This window comes from Perca fluviatilis, chromosome 19 (assembly GCF_010015445.1).
Source record: "Perca fluviatilis chromosome 19, GENO_Pfluv_1.0, whole genome shotgun sequence".
In the NCBI taxonomy this organism is placed as follows: domain Eukaryota; kingdom Metazoa; phylum Chordata; class Actinopteri; order Perciformes; family Percidae; genus Perca; species Perca fluviatilis.
This window is the reverse complement of record NC_053130.1, coordinates 6,160,533-6,184,954: the sequence shown is the minus strand read 5'-3', so window position 1 is coordinate 6,184,954 and position 24,422 is coordinate 6,160,533. Positions and strand designations below refer to the sequence as shown.

General features: G+C 40.1%; 1 protein-coding gene across 1 annotated transcript in view; it reads right to left on the bottom strand.

Annotated features, from left to right (window-relative positions):
• The window catches only part of LOC120548190 (pro-neuregulin-3, membrane-bound isoform), a 411,125-nt gene that overhangs the window by 5,359 nt on the left and 381,344 nt on the right, over positions 1-24,422 (bottom strand). Inside the window, 4 exon segments of the mRNA XM_039784271.1 lie at positions 1,749-1,932; positions 3,802-3,937; positions 13,071-13,197; positions 17,683-17,785. Of these exon segments, the coding sequence (XP_039640205.1) occupies positions 1,749-1,932; positions 3,802-3,937; positions 13,071-13,197; positions 17,683-17,785 (550 nt within the window).

Here is a 24,422-nt window from a genome sequence, read left to right as displayed (position 1 = left end):
TATATAACAGTCTCCCCCCTTGTCATTTATGTTGCTATGAACGTATCTAGGGTCAAGTGCCAACAACTAACAATTGAAATAACAATACAAATATTTAGTCCGCCCAATAATCACTTATGTAATTACAATTTGGCATATCTAAACAAAATCAACAATTACCATTCATACGCCTTAAGCCCTTAGCTAATGTTAGCAATCAATCGCGGTTAAACAAAGAATTAGACAATTATGTACTAATTGTTACAGGCCTAGTATAGACTACTGTACTTAACCTGAAGACATATGGACAACCCGGAAGATGCTTGGGGGCAACCGGAAGATATTTGGCCCACTCCAAGTGCACTTAGACTGACCAGAAAAAGGTTGGATTAAACCAAAGGACATCAGACCCAAGAGACTTGGGACAACCAGAGGACACCTTAGCTGACCAGTGAGCCCTCAGGTTCAACAATGGCCACAGGGGCACTTGTGGGGCCTTTGGTCGATCAGAGAGCACTTATGCTGACCCGACCTTTCACTTAGGGATTGACTTTGGTTGATCAGAGGGGCACTTGAGTGGCACAGGGGCAGATGAGAGGAGCACTTGTGTCGAGGATATGCACACTTGAGCAGCTCAAGTGTCCCCCTATAGTGACATTCGGGGAAAAAAGGAAGCATGAAATATCCTGCTTAAATAAAGATTAAAACAAAAGGGAAACTGTAGTGATCGGAGCCAAAAGGCCACTCTATTCCCCTGTGCGCACACCACTGAATTTACTCTATGCATGCTATTTGTTTTGTGCTCACTGTATATGGGAATGTATTTTTGCCCAGCCACGTCTATCTGTTCTCCCTCTTTCTATTAGTATGCATGTAGGTCATGCAAAGCTTTACCCTGAGCCGCGACCGCGGGGGGGGGGCCTGAACGCCTGAAGTGAGGCCTGCCCGCCCAGGTGCCTAAAGCACTGACTCATGACCCACCAGAAATGGGTTAAAGCACAGCCCCTTTCATACTGAATACATTTCTCGCTAATCATTCGCACTGATCATTTGCATTTCCCCCGGCTGCTATGCACATGCTGTTTCGCCTGAGAAGTTCAACCCTACTGTGTTACATTAAATAATAGGATTTAATTGGTGTCAAGCCATCGCATAAAAAAAGAAAAAAAAAGCTGAGAATCAGAAATATAGCACGGGCTTGACAAGATGTCAGAGAGGGGAAGGGAGAGCGAAGATTCTGGCTGTGGTAGTCTCTGTCGTATCCTTAAAACCACAAGCACCAGACAAAGCCACAACATAACGTGACCTTGTCTTTGCTCAGCAGATTGGAAAACAAGGGGATGGGAGAGGGGAAATGCAGTCTTTTTTGTGTGACAAAAAAAAAATAAAAAATCAAAGAATTGGCTTTGAAATATCCACTCTTGAAATGAAATCCAAAGCTTTGTACATGGCAGGCCTGCATTTTTCAGTTAGTGGTTTTTTATTGAAATGACTCAGAACGTGGAGGACACAGCAAAGAAGTAAAGCGGAGACAGAGAGAAAGAGAGAGAACAAAGTGAGGATGGAACCATAAAATACTCAATCAAAAACAATCTGTCCATAGTAAAAGCCTGTAAACACAGTAAGCTTTAATGGTCTGCAATACACAGAAATATCAGAAATATAAGATATATATCAATGTCTTGTAAACACACAATCAAAGACCAAATCTGAATGATTAGGCTGTCAATCATTAATTGTAATGTAGGCCTTCAGCACTAACTCCTCACCCTCTTTGTGCTTCAGCCTCTCTCTCAGATGAGTCCACTTCCTGAAGGTGTTGGTAGGCGGGGCCTGAATACTTGGATCCTCCAATCGGATTTAGCCTTCCCCTGGGTATGGGCGGGGTCCTGCGTGGAGCTGACCAATGGGCTGCCCGGGTTCTCTGATCCGGGCAGTGAGACAAAGGAAGCACTTCTAAGAAAAAAATAAATAAAAAATAAAGATTCAGGAGTTATTGTTTAACAAAGTATTTGAAAAACCATGCTGTTAAATTTGTAACTATTAGCATTTTGGCTGGCGTAAGCAGTAGACCTCTTCTCAACACAGGACCCGAGTCCAAATCATACTTAACTGTGTCGGATGAATCTGTTTTGTTGCTGGGGGTTTCTGGTCTATGTTTAAATCTGTGCAATACTTGAGTGGATTTGACAGGGCTAACAAGCAGCTCTGCTCACATTGCTTAATCATGTGTAGCCATTTTTTGATCTCTTTTTGTTAAGAATCAATACATGCAATTACGTTCTAGTAGATGTTGAATAGGAAACATACTGTACAGGGATCGAAAGGGAGAATTAAAAGTGGACAAACATTTCTGAAGTATAGTTCCTGAATTCCCATATTATCCCTTTGCTTAGGTTACATACAATCTCTTTTTTTTTTTTGAGCCAGAAAATATGTAAGTACATTTTGACTTGCTTTCCTGAAGTAGCAAATGTCCTCTCCAGGCCCTCATTCATATTTAACTGCTGTTTGAAGGAGAGATTTGCCTCTAAAAATGAGTTTCTTAGCCATAACAACTGGAAGCCCTACTTACAGTATGGCACTTAATAGTGTTGGCAGAGTTTTGTATAAAGGCATTCAAACCGAAACACAGAATTAGCCTCGACCAGTTTCTTTTTGGCTAGTTCTGACTGGGGTATCCCAACACACTCTGCTATCCTGACAATAGCGCCCAAGTCTCTGCCTAAGCTGACGAGATTGCAAACAAATAAACCCTGATCGCCCGCCAAGAATGTCATTTGTGATAAGAGGAACAGACTGCCAGCCAAGGGATCTTGTGATCAGCTTTTCACTGAGAGCAAGAAACGGAAAGAGAAGGAGAAAGAAAAGTCTTAGCCAAAAGGTTAGAGTGTGGACTTTGTGGTTTGAAGGTTGTCTGATTGTATTACTAGTTTGTGTGGGTAAATATCCTTAAAACGATACCGCCTGGATCCCCTAGGAAATAAGGCTGATCAACCCCCAGTGGCTTCAGTGGAGTTGCTAAGCAGTTAGAGGTAGAAACCCATGGGTGCACCCATAGGCTCTCAGGTGTGAATGTCTGGGACTCAACAGCAATGGAGAGTGATGTCAAAAAAAGTGTTTTATGTGCATTGTACTCATTTCTCCCTGCGTCAGTGAAAGTTTAAAGAAGGGTTTGTTTCATGTTGAATCCAAAAAAATCACGCTTTCTTTTCACTCTTTCCTAAAACACAAAACCTGTGGCAGAGGGTTACAACTATAAAAACAGAATACCAATGACGTACAAATCCTTTTGCAGGAGCTCCCTTCTGTTTGGCTCAGCTCTGTGAATATGTTTGTTCATGTGTATTATAACAGAAAATTCCACCTTGGCAAAGATGTGAATTCTAACTCTGTCAGAGGTTGGCACACACACACACACAATTGTGTGTTGTAGTGTGTGTTGCTGCTGATGAACATGCCAATGCTCTAACACACCACCGAGCAGTGTGAGAAAAAGCTTCCAGGGATTGACAAGGCTGTGCTGGCTCGCGAATGAAAAACCCTGCTTCCCATTTTATCTCTGTCCCATCTCCTCTGTGTTCACGACTGTTGTAGATATGCTTATTAACATGTTTATATCTTTAATTATAATTACTATCATTCTTCCATAAAGCAGCAATTAGCTTTGGATGTACTGTAATGCGGATAATTCAATTTCTCTCTTCACTGCGTCCCTGGTGATTATAGGAAAGGACACCGAAGTATCCTATTGTTGGCCTAATTTGCATTATTACCGTTTCCTGCAGTGAACAGAGGTGGGTGCTTCACCTCGGGTGTAACATTACACCTAAATGTCCTACCTGTGATGCTTCGCTGTGCCTCTGGAGCTGGTGGACGGCGTAGCGGTGATGTTGCAGTGTGCAAAGCTGGAAGCACAAACGTTTCCCTGGCGAGACTGGGAGGACCGTTTGCAGTACTGCGAAGACAAACAAGAACTACAATAAATAAAGTTTTTTTGCAGTTAACGTATAACGAGGAATCCTTCGGATAAATGAACACCAATGATGTTAAAGACGCATTTTTTTACATCACACGATACAAAGTGTTCCCACTCAGAGTGAAACCTCTCTTCCTTCCTAAGCAAGGTATACCAAGATTTCTTAAATCTCTATCTATTTCCTTTTATTCCTTCTCCTCTTCCTTCATTCGTCACAATGCACTCCTTTAGCTCAATGGTTCCCAACATTGGGGTGTGAAATTGAAAATTAAAACTTTTTTTGACACATTTTTAAAAAACGTTTTTGTCTCTTTTTGTCTCATTTTTCAACGATCATCTACCACCAGTATACACTAACAGCAACTTATTACCACTGTTGATTTCACTTGTTTTTTATTTATTTATAGTCAATAAACCTCATGTAGCCTTTATGAAATGATATCAAATGTTTGAGTTAAAGCAGAAAGTATGACTTATTTTACATTTAAGATTAAGATCAGAGGATGCTGTTGGACAATCACAGTATCAATCAAACTTAAGTAAAACACCCAAAAGGCAATGATCGTTTCATGGAACCATCCACGTTACTTTTGGGGCAATTTGGTTGAAAGAAACCCAAATTTCTGCTAAAGAAACTTTGAAAACAGGTCAAATTTGACGACAGGAGGGTTAAACGAATGTTTCATCAAAACATACTTCTCTAATCATTTCTTCTTTTGTGAAATTGTGGGTAGTTATACACTTTCAGGTTTCTCAAAATGATTCAAAATGAAAGAATTTGAGAAGAGACAATGCCTTTGGTAAGCTGCTTGTGATCTAATCTGTGTCGAGGGATCACATGTTGACGTTGCTTTGTTTTAGGGGAACATAAGCCCAAAAACGTAAAGGTGCTGTAGGTAGGATTGGGAAGATCCAGGCTTTAGCCGAAGAATTTGAACATCGACAACTTCTCAGTCCCTCCCCCCCCTTTCTGCTAAAACGGTCTCCTAAGCCCCTCCCCCCACAAGGGAGAATGAATGTGTGTACATGAGCAGTGACGCAGTTAGACACCCCACCCCCCCTGGCCCTGATTGGTGCATGTGAACAGGGAGCGGTAGTAGGAAATCGCACTACAGGCTAGGTGGTGCCAGAGGAGCTGGATTTTTTTTTATTTTTTATTACCTGCTTCATGTAGTTCTACTAGAACATAGGGTCAGTTTCAGCAAATATGACAGAAAGTTAGTTTTATAAGTCTTACCTACTGCACCTTTAAGCCCAAAAACTTGAGTGCAATTTATGCAGTTGCAACTGCAAAACAATAATGGTTAAATAACTCAAAATCTTACTAACAACACTGTGCCCAAGATCTGAGGATATTATTTATTTCAGAGCCTTGAATTATATGAAACATTTAAAAATGGACTTTGTGATAACAGCCTTTATTGCAACGTATACATACACATCATTTGCTTTTCAACCCGTCTCTCTGTCAGATCTCTTCTATACATCTCATCATCAAAAAAGACAGAAATGCCATGAAATGAATCATTAATAAGCCCTTTAAATGCCTGGTTTCATCACAGTGGGAACACTGATCAGTAAATCTATGCAATTAAAGTTCTCAGTACTTTGTACAGTGGAATAAAGAAAAATCTGGATAAAATGGAGAATTTAACCCTTGTGTTGCCTTCCCGTTACCATGCAACTTTTAGTTTTTCTGGGTCAACATTTGAAATAAAAACTTTTTTCCCAAAGTTTTGGTTGTGTTTTTTTTTTTTACATATGTCACTTTTCCCAATGTTTTGTTGATTTTCTTTTCTGCGCTGTTTTTGTTTTCTCCCCACATTTTTAAAGCTATTTTGGTTACTTTTTTCAACGTTCTTGTATCAGTTCTATTTTCGATGCTATATAATTGAATAAAACACCCAAATTCAATGAAAGTAGTGAACTGATCATGTATCTTATTTGTGAGGAGCGTTGTATGGAACCATCCACGTTATTTTTATTTTTTTTTGACAATTGGGTTGAAAGAAAACAACCAGATTTCTGATATAGAAACTTTTTGAAAATGGGTCAAATTTGGCCCAAGGAAAACAGGAGGGTTAAACATGTACAGAGATGGAGAATTACATATCACAAGAAAAGCCAATATGTCTAAGGAAATATAGCCTTTTCACAATACACACGAGTACCCCACTCCTGCAACAAAACTATCATTTGGGTTGTAATATTAAAGTTATATAAGTTCACATTCTTCTGTACTCTTAACACATGTCATGGCTAGTCTTGTCTATTTTGAGCAGAGTGAATACGTCACTATGGTGATTTCTGACCAAATCTATCACATGTCCTTCATTTAGTTCAGAAATTCATTATTTCTTTAACACTGCTATATATCATGTTCAGGCTAGCTTTTGGGTAGCCTATGTCTTTAATTTATTGATAATTGTATCCGTTGTATTTGTATTTTATTCTATTGACTATTTTTACCATGTTTTTATTGCCTATGCACATTGTAAAGCACTTTGTGACCTTGTCTGTGAAAAGCGCTGTATAAATACAATTTACTTACTTACTTATCTTCCTCTTTATTGCTTTCCACCCCTCTTGAATTTTGTTCTCATCTACAATGATCCATCCTTTGTCCCTCTCTCTTTCCATTTTTCAAGACAGGATATCTAAACCAGCACTACCATGCTACTATGTAAGTCCCCGGTTCTCCCTTTTAACTCTCTTCATGTTGGTCCCATTACTGGAGAGACAGATATGAATGAAACAAAACAGGTCTTGTTCTTCTTTCTTCTTGCACACTCCAGTCGGTTGACAAGGCGGACTCCCTCAGCCGCACAGCAGCAAAGATCTGCTCTGAACTCAAAGGAACACAGGACAACACAAGAAAAGTGTTTCAGGTTTTAATCTCTTAAAGCCTAACAGATGCAAGGAGAGGGGTGCTGCTTTGCTTTCTTATCTACTACACAAACCCTGTGAAAATCTGTGGTGTGCATCTATCTGGCAGTGACAGTTTTCTCTCTCAGCGTTATCTCTCGACTTTTGTAACATAAGGTAAGAGGGACCTATTTTTGTGCACAAAGTGTTTTTTTTTAATGTCTTTCGACAAAGTTCTGAGTTTGATGTCTGACTAACAAGGTTGTCACTGACACAATCCCTTTTCCCTCTGCAGGACACCAGCCTCATTAGCGCACATTGTTTCGGCCTTGCTTATGTGACCAATCAAACGTTTGAAGGATTTGTTATTTATAAAACCACGACATACATGCTATCTTTCTCATCTTTTATTCATACTGTATATACAGTGTTGGGAAGGATACTTTCAAAACGTATTTCGTTACAGAATACAGAATACATGCCCACAAATGTAATTTGTAACGTATTCCGTTACATTACTCAATCTGAGTAACGTATTCTGAATACTTGGATTACTTCAGGATTACTTCCACATTGAATTGCGTTTTATAAGTGTAGGAATGCAGCTATCACATCCAGCTTACTAAACAGGCCTATATAATGGTGTGTTCTTTTTATTCCAACTAGCTGAATGTGTACCTGAACAAGCAGATAGATTATTGTATTGGTAGTCCCGAACTGCATACTAAAAAAATCTAACTGCAGTCTTGCTACCACGAGCTAATTTTAGCTAACGTTAGCTAGCATGTCAAACGGGGCTAGTCAGTCTTTAAAAGGCTCTGCAGCTAGTAAATCAGCACGTAGGAGAATGTAAAGTCGCACGTCAATGTTAAAATAGCAAGGTGACCAGTAAACTACAGCAGACGACTACACCCGGCTAATTAAAAAAATAGCTTACTTTAAGATGCTTCTTCAGGTTGGAGGTGGAGTAATTTGGATGCTGAAAGGAGGTTGGTTGCTGGCACAGGTTGCACTGCACAGTTATATTTCATTCTCCCGGTTCGTTCTTTAATGTGAAATGCTGTTTGAATTTCCAAGATAGAAACTTATTCCTGCCCTGGCTCTGTCGTGCCGGTTCCGACTCCATTGTGACTGATCACGCAAATAGCTATTTTTTTTCGATTTCATATCGGGGCTTCTGGAAAATGCATAGAGTTGCCTTAATTTAGTCAGAGTGAATAAACTCGTGAAACAGAGAAGTATCGTCATGTAATCCATTGATTTCAACAATGTAACTGTATTCTAAATACCAACAATTTAAATCGTAACTGTAACGGAATACAGTTACTCATAATTTGTATTCTGAATACATAACGCCGTTACATGTATTCCGTTACTCCCCAACACTGTGTATATACATTACCACCTCCACTGAGGCAGGGTAGATGATTAGAAGGCAGGTTCGTGAGGAACTCAGAGTGAGTGACTGAGTTGCACTTTTGCCGACACAAAATGGGACTGGTCTTACCTCGTAAGAAACAAGAGCTGACCGTATGTGTTCAAATAGTGCTCGTTCTGTACTAAGGTGGAATCAGTCCATGCTGGTAGGCAAAGAGCTCTGCCTACCAGCTCAGAGAGGAAAAAGGGCCTTCAATCTGTTAACGCTGACACTCTGTGGTTCGGTGTCCCTTATGTTTCAGTCTGAAAATAGATCTAGCCTTTAGAAAGACCGTTCAAGGAGGAAAAACCGGAAAACTGTGTGCATGTGTCATACAGACATACTCAGGTCACCAATATAAATGTTGTGTTTTCTCGCATAGCTGCAGGCAAAGAAAATCTGCTCTCTATCTCCATAAATACACGCAGATACAATAGAGAAAAAAAGAGTAATCATTGCTTTGACAGTGACTTCAGGCCGAGTCCGGACATTTATGGTGCGAACGGAGCACATGTTATAGATGTATTTGTGTGTTTGTGTGCTGTAATGGATATTTTAATCTCTGAGATAGGGACTAGCATGTACCTTATGCCTCTGAGGTTTTTTTTGCACTGACAGACCATCCAGAGGGAAGCAGGAGATGGCTTTTATGATTTGTGCAGAGATGCCACCATCAATAATAGCTTTACAGCACACACACACACAACACAGTCTCAGATCTAAGCTTATCAGAGGAGACTCGAGATAGTCTTGTTCATGATAGAGACAGAGCAGTTTCAATCATGTGGCAATGAAAGACAGACTCTGCGGCGCACCTGTGGAATTCATGATAGGGTGGTAAAACCTGATTGATAGAGAAAGATTGGCTCACTCAGAGCTGCTCTTCACTTCACTGCTTAATCAAATTATTCCAACAAAGGCCCCTGCGGTGCTCATCAGAAGAGCTCATTTTCTACAACAGGCCACTGCTGGATAGTTCTGCTGCCTTTCTCATGACCTACCTTATTATATGGGATGTTGATCTACATGTACATGTGCTTGAACGCAACAAAATAAATCAAAATCCCTGTTAAAGTTAGATAAGAAAAAGTTTAATCCGGATTTGATTGTGGTGCAGACATGCAACAGAAAATGTAACAAAGAGTGATAGAAATTCAGCGGTGACATCCCGCTGTGCATGACACTGTGCATGCTCCTAAAACACCACTAACCCCGTGCTTGTTTCGCTGTGTTCAGGAATTTGGGTAATTGATTGCCTGCAGACAGAAATCAACGTGAGTCTGGGTGCGTAGGCAAAATAAACACATGCAATTCATTTGCATGTAGGTTCCCCAAAGGCTCTGGTAGAAATAGAAAAAAATTAAACAAGATTCAAAAGCAACATTTATACACTGAAGATCAGCCAGTGCTACTAGAGCAATTAGCAAAATAGGAGCCAAAAGACTACTTTTAAATAGTTTCTATTATGTTTTGGTATAATGTGATTCTATTGTGTTTGATTCAGTTGTTTTTTTATTGTAAATTATAGTCTACTGTTTCTTTTCTATGCATCTTTCCATCATTAATATGCAAAATAACAGAATAATAATTATCATACATATTATTATCATCATACATATGCAATATTAAAACCGTTCACACCAGGATTTTAAACAAAATTGATTCATTTTATATTATTTGTTCAGAATGTTAGCTGGCCAAATTCACATCCATTATAAAGTCTCTAAAAGAAGCAAAAAAACCTATACTGCGATTTCTCAGATATCACACAGCTGAAGTGAAGCGATAAAGTGCAGTGACCCATTTCAAGTTTGAATGGAGCTCTATAGCTGAAAGAAGGAGTTTAAAGGGCAGTCGTTTTGAACATTCCTCCCTCTGATGTCCATTATAAGAAAAGTACCAAAAAAAAGATTACGAAAACTGTGAAAGATATTGCAGTGAAAAGTAACAGCTATAATGTCCTAAAAGGGCTAAACATTTGAAGATTTGAATAGAGTTTCAGGTGGAAAGTCTGCACATGCAGTTGAGTGTCTAAAAAAACGTAGGTAGAATAATAATGATTAAGAAGAACATATGATTGGTCTCAGTCCATAAAATAGACCTGCCAGGTTGATAAATATACATTAATCAATTTGCATGTGTGCACATTAGTTTAATGGTTTGTATGTGCATATTAAATCTCTCATTTATTCCCAATTACTTTGACATTTAGGTTGATACTGAAATGTAATATGATGCACTTCTAATGGCTTAACAACACAAGATCTAAATTCACGAAAAAGGTAGAATTGCTGCCATTCCCTTGATGTTCATGTACACTTGGGAAGCCAGTTGGTCCTTGACAGAGCACTCAGCTTGAGAGTAATATAAGGTGGCACACCTGACACACCGACTTCACAAACTCCTGATTTTACAGATTACTTTCAAGCTTTGGTTAGCTCTGTCTCCAAGCAATATTTTATCTGAACCTTTTGTGAACTGAAACTCAAGATCCTCAGGCAAGAATGCCCTTGTGTTTCAAAGTCTATAAGCTCGAGATTAAAGTCGACAGGCCCTCTGTGCGCAGTCCTGCTCCATTCAGACACATTTACTTATTCGACCTGTTGATACAAGTTAGGTTTCTAATCATTTTCTACAGCATATTGTTGCCTTATGCCTGCACTCCATAAGCATCTGTTGACCAGCCTTTTGGTGAAATAAGGTAAACAGGTGCATCAGAAAACTGGATCATGATGATTATAGAAAAGGTATAACTATATAATGTAACAATACCGAATTGGCAATCTAAAAAATATGTTCCCATACAACTAAACTGCATTAATTACATTTCAAGGGAAACATTTTTTCCCAGATGTCCTCGTACCAGCGACAGACGCACGAAATGGTCACAGTTTTTTAGTTTCTGTCTCCCCCATGAGAAATTCTAAGTAATGACAACAACACTGTAGGCTCATCCACATGACACAAGCCTACTGCGATCGCGCACCACCTTCACCCCTCCTCCATGCAGTTGCTAGTAGCCAAGGAGGACACAAAAAAACAAACATGCTTCTGCGCGCAAAAGTCGCCGGATGACACCAATTTCTAAACATAGCCATATTGAGCGATGCACAGAGTTTTGTGGATAGTCTTAATTAGTCATTTGGCAATGGTTTGAATGTAACGGACATTCATTACTTTACAAAAAGTTACGCACTAAAGCTTCAAATACATGGTTAACGTTGTTGAAACAAAAATACTTTTGTTAAGTAAGCTAAGTACGTTACCTAAGTTAAAATAAGTCAACGTTAACTTTTGGTTTCACACAGGACACGGACTGTGGTCTCCTGGGTGAAAGCCCTGTTTGTTTGACCTATCCATCCATTCCGACCTCCTCCCTACGCAGACTGATTATTAATGTAATTTGTGATGCGCCAAAAAGAAAGCTTCATTTGAGAGATTGAGATGGACAATGCAGTTTAGTTGTATGGAAACGTAATTTTTTAAGGAGACAGGGCTGAATTGCCTTCTAGCTTAGCATAGCATAATTTCATGTCAAACTACTGCTTTAAGGTCTGGATAAGTGGAAGCACCAAAACTTCTGGATAAGGTCTGGATGAGATAAGAGATTGCCTTCATAAGGATCTAGTGTTGGCTGTTGGTAGCAGATGGAAAGGGAGGCATGGTCCTCTGTGTCATCTTGACCTCCTCCGTCTGACTTTCCACCAAACTTTAAGAATTATTAATTATTAAGAATGCCACATGTATTTTGTTTTAAATTGTTTTGTCAAATGAACAATGCAGATGTTTTCCTTTTGAGGACAGTCTAGTTTTTGCTTTTATGTTGATTGGGCCTGATAAGGCCAAATCAGGCATATTAGGCCAAAGTCTGACTTGTCAGCTGTATCGTGAACTGCCAGTGTTAATTGTAATTATCTCTACTTTATGCAAACTATGTCTCACATACAGGATACAACTGTCTGTGCTTCTCCCACGCAGAGATTTTTCCACCTTGTGTATGTTAATGTATTCATGATGGATTGACAGCCCTGATGTATACAGTACATGTGCTTTGCCTCATTGTAAATTGAAATCATGCCCTTGGAGAAAGCATACAATTTATCCAATAAAGCTTCATGTCAAACCTGTGTAGATGACATAGGTAACTTATATAACAAAACGGTAAAAATGGTTAAAGCTAATTCATGCCTAATGGTGCACAGATGCATACATACACTCCCCCAAGGCAATGGAAGTTTTGGATTTGACTGACATTCAAATGAATGTAATGTTTTCCACGCCAGCTACTCAGAAACGCACATCTGGGAGAGATGCTTTGACAAAGAGCGCTGAGAAGATGATGAATGACATCGCTAGCCAGCACCGTGCTCCCAAACCACTGAACGATTGCTCACTCAAAGACCTGTGAGGCTGATGCAAGTGGCCAGGTGGAGACGGGAACACAAGCTGATTCATAAGCATCTAAGAACTGCACGGGGAGATGAACTCGATGGTAGAGGCTAATACTCGGAGGTGTAATACATACTGTATATGTCTGATTTGTGATTATCTCTCCAGGGCCACTGCTACCAGATATCACATTTTGACTGTTTGCTGTCTTTCTGATTCTTAACCATAAGAGGTTCAAGTTTATATAAGCCAAGTTATGCTGTCTTCTAGACATCAGTTCATACATCCAGTCTTTAAAGAAACTGAATCGGAGCACCCTGACTTACACACATTAATATGTTTTCCAGGTGTATATACATGTAGAGTATGGGTGTCCTTAGAGAAGGCAGCGACACTTTGAAAGAAAGTCAAGATGGAAAAAAGGAAAACTGCAGTAGTCACCTCATGCATTTGCAGGTTTGTGTTCGGGGCCCTCATCTTGGCGTCCAGGGCATTGAGGGAATTAGCAGTGTAGTTTTTCAAAGTGCGACTCTCCTTAAGGTGTGCCTGGAGCTTCTCTCTGCGCCTCCTGAAGAGAAAGAATAAAAAAAAAATATGATGCAGAAGTGGAATGTATTTCAAGAGAGCTTTGACCACTGTCAGCTAAATTACTGTGAGTCTTGTGTAGGTCTGCAGGCTTTCATCCCAACCAATCTGTGTATAATGTTACTGATTATTGAATCATCAAATGAGTTGCAAAACTGTACAAAAGTATAAGATTTAAAACAAATATTCGCTGGACCAAGTACACCAACTCCAAGTAGCATCCTCACTCAGGCCTGTTGGCTCCAATAGTGATTCCAATAGTTTCCAGAAACGTCAAACGTACACTTAGTTACAGTTGAAAGCAAGCATAAAGGATACATTACAGAATAAAACATTTAACTTTAATTTTCTACATTAACACACAACTAAGTTCAAAGACTAAATGATTGGGCCTTTATCCTTCTTTACTTTTCTAAATATCATGTGTCATCCTTATAAAGGACTCTGTGGAGCAGCTGCTATTTTCACTCATCCACCAACATACTTTTTAAAAATGAGTCAGACGCTAAGGAGTATTACATTCTACCAGTCTCATGCCCTTGAGGATAAAGAAGGGGAATAATGTGAGCTCTTGACCAAATGAGCTTTCCGTCTACACTTCTTTCCTCCTTAAGCAGTAAAATACTTTGATAAAAAAACTGTTTATATGATGCATCTCCATTGACTCCGTTTTAATAAATTCTGTTTTGAGTCTGGACTCTTCATTCATCAGATGTGTTTTTATTAAAGTGGTTGAGAATGCTTTGTAATATGTAGTGCAAAGACACTAAAGGATTAAAGTCATTGACAGGAAAACTAATGAGCTAGGCCCTAATCTTACAGTACACAGCAGCAGACCTGAATCGTGACAAGTTGTCTAGAGATACATGTTGTACTCTGAGGGTTGTAATCGGATTTCTTTCATTCATCTGAAAGATGCTCTTCTGGTTTGTGTTTCTGACCTGTGTACATCACATGCTCTTAATTATTACAACACCAGTTACCCAAGCTCGTGCAATTACACTGACTGCACTAAACCCTTTTATCACCACTTCGTTGTGCTGAGGCGGAGGTATGCTCATTATCAGATACAGCCGGTGAAGCCTTTACAAGTTCCAGTCTCGGAGATTCTCTGCTGAGTGACAGCGATGTAATGCAGGGTTTACACAACAGCCTCATGGTAAGCTTCTATTCCTCTCCACCTCCGTGGCACTTCAATTACATTTTCTCAGAAGAAGGCTGTGCCATTTGGTACACACTATTTTTGGAACAGTGTCACTTAATATAAAAAGTCCAGTATCTCTTCAAAAGCCTTTGCACAATCTGTTTGTCTATTTGATGCCTCAGCATGAAAAAAGGTATGCCTGCTCTTTATGATAGAATCATATGCTTTTGCGGCACAAAAGTAACATCAGACCTGAATGATGTCAGTAAAGCCTCCAACATCCCCAACTTTTTCTAACCATCCTGATCTCCTGTATCTACAGCTAATTACCACGTTGTATTTGGCAGAAAGGTCAATCTCACGTAACATCTCCTTTGTTACCTCGTTTAATTAAAGTTAATTATGCTACACATTGTACTGTCTGTAAATTATACTTGGTGGGGATTATGTGCCTTTATTAGATAGTGCCAGTAAAAAGATGACAGTGAATGAGGGACAACAAAGGTCCTCAACCACACTAACCAGGGATGTTTGAGTTGCCATCTTAACCCCCTTAAACTACACAGCAGAGATTGGAAATCGAGTTTATGACTAGGACTTGAGTTGCACGTCGCACACACAGTAGTCTCGCATTGCCACACCTACTGTACCTCCACAGCCGTGTGGAGGAAGGTTTGGCTAGTCCACACAGCATTCCGGGATTGGAGAAAAATGTGCTCTGGTTTATTGGCATTTCTTTAAACCAATCACAATCGTCTTGGGCGGCGCTACGCGCTGGACGGAGCAATTGGTGCCTCTGCAAAACAGCCTCGGGAAGGAACTTGTTTTGGTGGAACACGTGTATGTTCAAAAGTTGTTGCTGTCTGGATTTACCCAGCAGAGATCTGAGGAGCAGTTAACCATAGTCCTCATAAATCCACTGAAGTTTAAAATTCCAGTCCGGTCTTCAGAAAGTGAAACACACAAACGGTTGGATCGAGGTGAAGTGACAGACTTGAACAATCAAGAACATTTCACCTTTTTGGCCCTACACCTTTTTGGTTGCCTTGTCTGCATGTTTAGGATCATTGTCTTGCTGTTGTGTCCTAAAATTGGGGGACTATGTATAAAAACAGATATGAGTCAACACCCTTAAACACACTTAAAGAAAGCTTAAAGCCAGCACTTTAACGTCATTGTGAAGGTGTCGGAGGAGAGACACAAAGGAGAAAATATGTCACAGTTTGACAAAACCTTTGACGTTATCTGTATTCAAGTCACTCAGATTTGCATGAACACTTCCTCCCAATCTGTATGCATCTTCTCCATTGAGCAGGGTAGTTTCCTGACTCAATTACGGATTCATTGAAAGTGCCTGTCCATCATGCCTTTATCCGATTATCTAGTTGTCAGGCTGCTCACTCACTCACACGATTATATTACAGAGGGAAGCCTATGGAATTACAGTGTCATCTATCACAGCCTGCTCCATGGTCCATACACTCTCAATGACATACTGCCGTTACATACTGCATGTTTGACCCATCCTGTTGAGAATATAGAATCTCTCCGGGCAAAGTTCTCGCAGCCAGGAACGGATGTAGGCCATTCATATGCCAATTAATGTGCACACACAGGTCATGCACTGCAGAAATATGCAGATAGGGAGAGAGTGACAGAACGAAAAGATGGAGAGAGAGCAAGAGCCACACAAGCTGACCTTTGGGTTATAATGGGATATGAATATGTGTGTGTGCACAAAATGAGATTTACAAATTGTTGCAAATACCCAGTCTGGGATTTCATTCAAGATGTTTGATGCCTCAACATGTTCCATCGGTCTTTACTAAATTAACAAAATGTCTCCTTGGGCATTTTGTCTGCCCACACCAAACTGAGCTTATCACCAAATGTTGTCTCATTTTGCTTACTTATGGCAGATTTTGCCATACATATTATTAATATAGTAGGTTTGAAAAATTGTAAATCCTTGGAGCAACTTTCAGATCAAATGAAAGCAAGAAAACTGATGGTTGGGATGAAATTACATGTCACTGCATCTAATTTACCTGCCAACACATTCATGAGAATAATTCCATAGGTCACATTTGTGCATGGCAGGAAAAATGGAATCCATCTACGAGTTGGGTGAAAATGTCCAATTAAAGTCTTTTAACTTTGTTTGTGTGTGTGTGTGCGTCTTGCTGTTGTCGTGTTAAAGTCAGTTTGCATATCAATTTGTGTTTCCCCATTACCTTAACCTAAACCCAAACTTAGCCCTAACCCAGACCAGTCACCTTTGTGAAACGTAGCCAACACCTAAAATGTCACAAGTAAAAGTGTGTAAACACATATTTTGCTGTGTTTGTTGGCTGTTTGTATAAAACGGATAGGAATGTCTGATTTGTTGTAGCAATGTCACCACATTCTCCTTTAAATTAACTTGGTGAGCCCAATGTCAACATTATCAATATGAGTGATGGACAACTACTGGACTGTAGATTGAGTGAAACCGGAACGTGTTCAACAAACTATTAGGCCTGGCAAACTCGATTCCTTTTAAAGATTTGGGTTATTCTGATTCACTCACTAAACTGATCCGGGTTGTGCGAGTCACTTGAGTTACTCGAGTCAGTATTGAGCTATAGGCGAGCTTGCAATGTTTCGGACTGTCTGCCCGACCTAATAGTAGGCCTAGCTAGGCTACGTGCAGAACATTGTATTTTATTTCAGAAGTGAAAGAATGGCTTTTGTTGTTGATTTGCTTTACCCTGAGCTCGAGGAGAGACTTCACTCGCTCGTCTGCTACTGATCCACTCATGACAACGTAGCCGGCTGATTCGCCGACTGACTCCCGCGAGAACTCACGAGCCGTCGACAACTCGTGAGTTGTCTGCGAGGCGAGCCGTGGCGAGCTTGCAATGTTTCCGGCTCTGACTGTGCAGGTCGGGAAGTTCCTATAACCTGTCTCTGCTCACTCAGTCGCTTGAGTTGACTTGTGGAGTTGTCGTTGCCTACAAAATTGTAAGTTATAAAGCTTTTGGCAGCTAAGTTGGCTAGGACTAGTAGTAGCTAATGTTGCAAGAGGTTTGAGTGTGGCGCTGTTATCATTTTAGATTTAATTGTAGTAGGACTCAGCTGATCCGAGTTAATGATACTAGAGACTCGTGAGTTAATTTAAAGAGTCGGGTTAAAGATCTGAGTGAATCACAAACAGGTTTACAAACTATATGTCCGGAAAATCAGTACTAGCTGCATTCAAAACTGTTAATTGACACAAATGACATATAAACAGTGGGTTAATATCTACAGTATACACATGTTTTAGTGTGTTTATCTTCTCACTTGTTGCGGCAGTAGAGGGCAATGCACAGGGTTCCCAGGAGGCTGATCGCCATAGCGATGGATGTGATTGACAGCACCTGTCTCTTGTACACCTCTTTGCTCTCTGTGGGGACACAAAACAGAGGAAGGCGTCACATTGATGTTTGAACAACACACGTTTTGGATAACCAAGTCATAGATCACGTACTCATCTGTCAGCATTGTGTGTGAGAGAGACATAGACAAAAGGGAAAAACAGGGAGTGTGTGTGAGTGTGTGTATATCTGCCGAGACCCCACAGTCAATTTTCACAGAGACGGAGTTAATACTAAATTAATTCTATACAGATATTGCACCGTAATACAGAATTAAACACTTTTGAGATTTGTACTTACCCACTTTTAATTTCTAACATCGTTATTTACAGCACCCAAACAGCCATTTCAAATCATCAAACAACCAGTTGCAGCGCAACAGCTCTCTGGAGCTTTTTGGAATCTGCCTTGCAGAATCTTTCCTGTACAAGTGTAATTACTTTTGTGATAAATAAACCAAATTGAAATAAAATAAAAACTCTAAGCCCATTTACAATACACAAACACCTATTACCAATTCTCCAGCAACACCTGCTATTCTTAGTTACCGCACAGCCTTTTCAGCTCATTTTATCAGCTCTACAACATCGAGTAATGGTCCAATAGACGGCGACTGCTTTTGAAATGGATGCCACATGTAATGGAGCTTGAATACACGAAGAGAAGAAGAGTTATGGCGCGGGCGGACGCCATTAGTGGAGAAAAATGGAAGCTGTCTTGTTGGCTACGAACAAGTAAATCATAGTTGCCTTCAGATACATTAATAGGCGATCAATCAAGTTTTATTTAGCGAGGCCCAGACCTTGAAAAAGCACGGCGATGACACGAGGTGTTGGGGTTTTACATTGAGGTGATTGAGACAAATTTTTATTGCGGATTGGTTTGAACGGCCACTTCAGTAGAAAAAAGATAAAGTTCTTTACAGATTCTTTCTCGGTGCGTAAGCTCAGAAAATTGCTGCTGCGGGCTGCAGAACACAACCACAACCTTCTTCTACTCCTTCTACAGAGCAACACAACTGCAGCCACTGCATCTTGCTCAAGGGCATCCTGACAGCAGTCAACGAGGAAGAGTGTTACTAATTCACAACCACATCAAGATTTTCAAGCCTGTCTGGGAATTCAAACCAGGGATCTCTCAGCACAAGCTTACTGCTGTAGCCTTTAAGCTACTGATGCCCACACAGATATTGCATAACCAATCATACGTGTAGTATGTCATACATAATCCCCGAAATAACTGATGTCACAGAGTCTATTAGTGCATTGTCAGTGCATCTTTTTCTCTCCTCTGTGTCCCTATTTGTCTCCCTCCATGTAGTGGTGGAATGTTACTAAGTTCAGTTTTACTCAAGTACTGTACTTAAGTACAAATTTGAGGTACTTGAGTCTTTTCTTTTCATGCCACTTTCTACTTCTACTCCACTACATTTCAGAGAGAAATATTGTAATGTATACTCCACTACATTAATCTGGCAGCTTTAGTTACTTCTACTTTACAAATTGAGATGTTTGGGCACAAGCACATGTAGGTTATAAAGTAATATCTCACAGAATTCCGTGAAATGAACATGGCCCCTTAACTCAAAATCTGTGGCAGTTTCACGGAATCGCAAAAGATTCCGTGATGGGCCCACGGAAGAATTCCGTGAAATGAACACGGCCCCTAAGGAAAAGTTCGTGGGTGGGCTTACGTTTCTATGACACGCGGGACAACAACGGGACGGCTGGGTTTAGGAAAAGAAGAACGAGACGGTTGGGTTTAAGAAAGAAGAACGGGATGGTTGGGTTTACTAAAAGAAGAACGGGACAGTTGGGTTTAGGAAACTTGGTACGCGGGACACGATCCCCGGTCTCCTGGGTGAAAGTCCTGTGTTGTTTGACCCATCCACCCCCCAACCAACCTACTTACGCGGATTTTCGGCCTTTCATACTACTACTAGGCGGTGTTAACAGTTTGTGATAATTTCATGGAATTCTGTGAGACCAGGCTGAAATAAAACGACCTAACAATATACAGGCCTACAAGTACAGCTGAAATGATAAGACAATTAAACACTTAGTTAATTTAACATGTTTCCAGTTTCTAAAAATAAGTACTCTAAGTACATTTTCCTGACGATACTTACATACTTTTACTTAAGTAATATTTTCAATGCAGGACTTTTACTTGTAACAGAGTACTTGTTTTTTTACAGTGTAGTAATACTACTTTTACTTAAGTAAAGGATCTGTTTACTTCTTCCACCACTGCTTCCATCTATTGGAGTTATGTTTGGGGCCAGCGTTGTTTCATAGCCGCTTATCAGCCTGAGTCATCACATTAGCACACTGGCTATAATTATATCATTAGAGGGAGCGAGGGGCTGTCCTACGGGAGCACACTGAGGTCGGTTGCAGGGTAGGCAGGGAGACAGACAGGATGGGGAAATATAAACAACATAAGGAGGAATGACATCTGGATTCAGGATCTTGTAGCATCTTAATACAGATTTTTCAGAATAGTGGCTGATACCTAAGACTGATGTGGAAGAGGATTAGGGTCACATCTGACTTTATTTACATCATTCTGACTTTAAATTGGCCCTAATCCTCTTCCGTACTGATGTGTTACTGCTGCACTTTTTTTGTTTTTGAAAAAAATTGAAACATAGCTCCTTCTTTCTGTTTTTTTTTTTGCTGACAGAGTCATTACATTTCACTCTCCTTTCACTGTATATGGTATTTCACATCTTCCTTTATTAAGTTACCATATATATATATATATACATCACTGAGAGAGTGATCACTTTAAAGGCACACTCTACTCACAATAGTCTTAATAATTTAAAAAAGGTCAAAACTGGAGCAGAAGAAGCCAAGATATCCTACATTTTTATTTATGGGTCATGCTCCAAAAACGTTTCCCATAATGCAACCTCTAGCATCTTTTCATTAGACCCCTTCCTGCCTGATAAATGTCTCAAACTACGTTTCCAACTTAACGCCCTTAGAGAGACTCCAAGCCCCAGCCGAGATAACCTAAACCCAGCAGGGTTCATTTCTCAGACTTAGAGAGCTCTCTGCAGAGCCACGCAAGCCACAATATACAACTGTTATGCATCAAGTGAATTTCTGAGCTTCAAATTAATAGCTTGGCGGAATAATCTTAACTTTCATCAGCATCTCTCAGTCTTCATTAATAGACAACGCTTGTTATCAAGTGTCTAAAGTTCAACACTGTACTGGTGTGTGATAGTGGAACCTGGGTTGAGATTACTTTGTCAAATTATGCAACCGTTTTTTCACAGGATGAATAGTCTATATCCCCGACGTTCCACTTCTGGGAATGCTCAGGTGTTGCTGGAAATTCCGTCGGATGTCCTTCTTTTCGGGACTGTGGTCCGAGGACTCTGGTTAACTGCTCCTCAGATCTCTGCAGGTTAAATCCAGAAAGCTAGCTAGACTATCTGTCCAATCTGAGTTTTCTGTTGCACGACTAAAACAACCTTTGAACGTACACGTTTGACCCAAAACAAGTTCCTTCCCGAGGCTATTTTGCAGCGGCTCCATGGCTCTGTCTGGCGCTTAGCACCGCCCAGGACAATTGTGATTGGTTTAAAGAAATGCCAATAAACCAGAGCACGTTTTTCTCCCATCCCGGAATGCTGTGTGGACTAGCCAGACCCTCCTCCACAGCACTTTTTACAGTAAGTGCAATTTTCTTTTCTGCCAGAAAAGAAAAAAAAAATCTCTTAAGTGGTAAGGTTGGCTGAAGTGGAAGTGGAAAGATGCTACTTTGACACTGTGAACCGAAGGTGACGGAAACCGCTTTATTTTTTAAGGAAAAGGTGATGCTGGGGATTTTGATGGAAGACAAGGACAAGGATGGAAGGGAACACAATATGAATTTCTAATTTGGCTATTTATCACATACAGTCAGACTTTAAGTTATATATGCACGCAGCATGCTTGGTGTGAGGCCAATCATAAATAGCCTATGTTGCCGAGGTCAAACAGCACTTCAGCCTCGCTCCCACGTCCTTGTTTGGACGCACCTACTGTATGCACAAACACACTCTCTTGATGTGAATAAATCATACGGCTCAAGAGAGGAAAAGCATGTTCATGTTCCATCTGTGGGGCTGTGACGTGAGGTCACATCTTCTATTCATTTCCACTTCAAACCTCCAGTTCTGCCGTGCTGGTCGCTTATTTACAGCAACTTATAGAAAAGCATCATTAATATTTTACAATAACTTGGTATAGCAGCAGCATAGTAATGTTAGTTGTTGTGCTATAAGAAAAAAAAAAAAAAAAAAAAAATTTTAACTATAACTCATATTGCTTGATGTAATACCCAAACACAAAAATATTACTTGCTGAATTGCTGATACATTAGAATACATGGGCAAAGAAATCTCTCTTTCTGACCAGAGAGCTACATTCATCCAGCTTTCAGACTGTGTTAAAGGGTCTACCAAATTTTAAGTAAAGATGCATTTTGCAGATACTTTTATCCAGACTCAGCTTTTAAAATATCTGTCTCCTGGATTTCAGCCATCACAGCAATCAAGTGGAAGTTAGTCTCGCATTGCCAGACCTTCCTCCACAGCGCTGCAAAGGAGGGTCTGGCTAGTCCACACAGCATTCCGGGATGGGAGAGAAAAATGCTCTGGTCTGAAATTTACCCTGCAGAGATCTGAGGAGCAGTTAACCATAGTCCTCATAAATCCACCGGAGTTTAAAATTCCAACACAAAGAAAATGTAACGTAACGGACATCCGGCCGCAAAAAAAAGGGATATACAGCAGAATTTCTGGCGGCAACGGAGCAATCCCGAAAGTGCAAGGTTGTGGATATAGACTGAGTGGAAGTGAATGGCAATTTTGTTTGCTCAAAGAATATCCAGGTTACTCAGGATAACCTACGGACATGAATGGCCAGTTTCTTAGGAACTTCTCTGAGACAAATATCTAACAACCTGGTCAAATAAAACTTTCTGCAGGGCTAATGCTACTTCAAAATATGATTAATGTAACTGAACTGACCCTTTAAACTGCTATTCAGTTTTCCCAACGCCTTTGTTTTTTGAAGGATGTTGTATAATTAATTACTCATTACTATAAATACAGGAATCCCCAGCTCTCTGTCGTCGTAATAAATCCACACTTGTTCCATCAAGCACACAACGACGAGGAAAACACACATACACTTGCAAACAAAAAAGTGCAGTACAGTCAAATAGTTGGTGACAGCACACCCACATACAATACACACAGAAACAGAGGTGACTTAAGTTTGGGGACAGGCTGAGAAGGCTTTGTGACAGTGTGTTTCTCAGGCACTCTGAGCCCTGCTGAGAGGGCTTAAGTCTGCATGGTGTGGTTCATGACACATAAACAGAATCACATGACCCCAAACTGCACTTGGCAGTGCTTCAGCACATCTTTTCCATCATTATCAGCTTTTTTTCTGTATCAGAGTTTGTGATCTCGACCCTCCAGTTGAGGCTCACATTCTAATGTTGTTTCATTAGGCTTGACTGGGTTGCACTCTTCGGAATAATCCCAAAAAGATCTCAGCCATGGCAGTGCCAGTGCCAGCTTTGTGAGTCATTCAAGGATTTTTATCTAATGTTCTGGACATATGGGCGAGTCAGACAGCTGGCAGGCACTGACACTGCCAAGGCCTGTTGCACATATTAGGTTAAGGTTTATTAAATTGTGTTGCATTTGTACAATTATGAAATAAATTGTGGCCTCCAGTTTGAGCGCAGTAACATTTAATGTTTAGTGGCAGCGCTTTGGAATTGGTTCAAGGTTGACATTAGTGGCAGAATTCGGATGATTGACATAAAGGTCAGTTTTGGCTAACTGCTACACAAACCAACTATCATAGAGGTATATAAGCTATTGATAGTTAGAACCTTAATCACAGCTAAGCACAATGCAATTTCAGATCGATACAGTTTCAAGTTCTGTTTGGAACCTTTCAGTCAGCTCAGATATCACCACACTGAGGTGCAGTTCAGTGCTGCATGCTTTTTTCCTCTATTGTATCATATCTTGTGTTCCTAACAGTCTTAATAGTACTTACTCAAAAAGGATTTGTTTATCCTATACTTTTTTATTCTTTAAGTCAGGGGTCTTCAATGTTTTTTAAGCAAAGGACCCCTTAACTGAAATGGAGATGGAGCAGTAGCCCTACAGTAGCAGTAGCCCTACTACATATATTGTATAAAATGAAGTTGCATATTAAACTGGGTCCACAATAACGTGTAGGGCAGCCCAAAGCCTTTACACATACTGTACCTGTTTGTGGTGCATACACTACTAAGCTGTTAAAATAATTATTGACATTCATATATTTATACTTCATGTTTGAATCCTTCAGCTTAACTGTATCTGTGGATGGCTACCTTAGTGGCTACCTTACCTACAGGCTGATAAGCCGGTCATCAATGTTGTGTACATTTTTTTTTAAATAAATCACACATAGGCAAATTTACTTTTGCTAATAATCTGTCAGGCTCATGTTTATGTATATTTTTTTTAACTTAAAAATAAGAAAAAAAAAGATTAAACAATAACTTGGGGCCCTGCTACAGTAACTCTGAGGACCCCCTAAGTGTTCCAGACCCTCTTGTTGAAGATCGATGCTGTACTATATATCATATCTGTGTCAA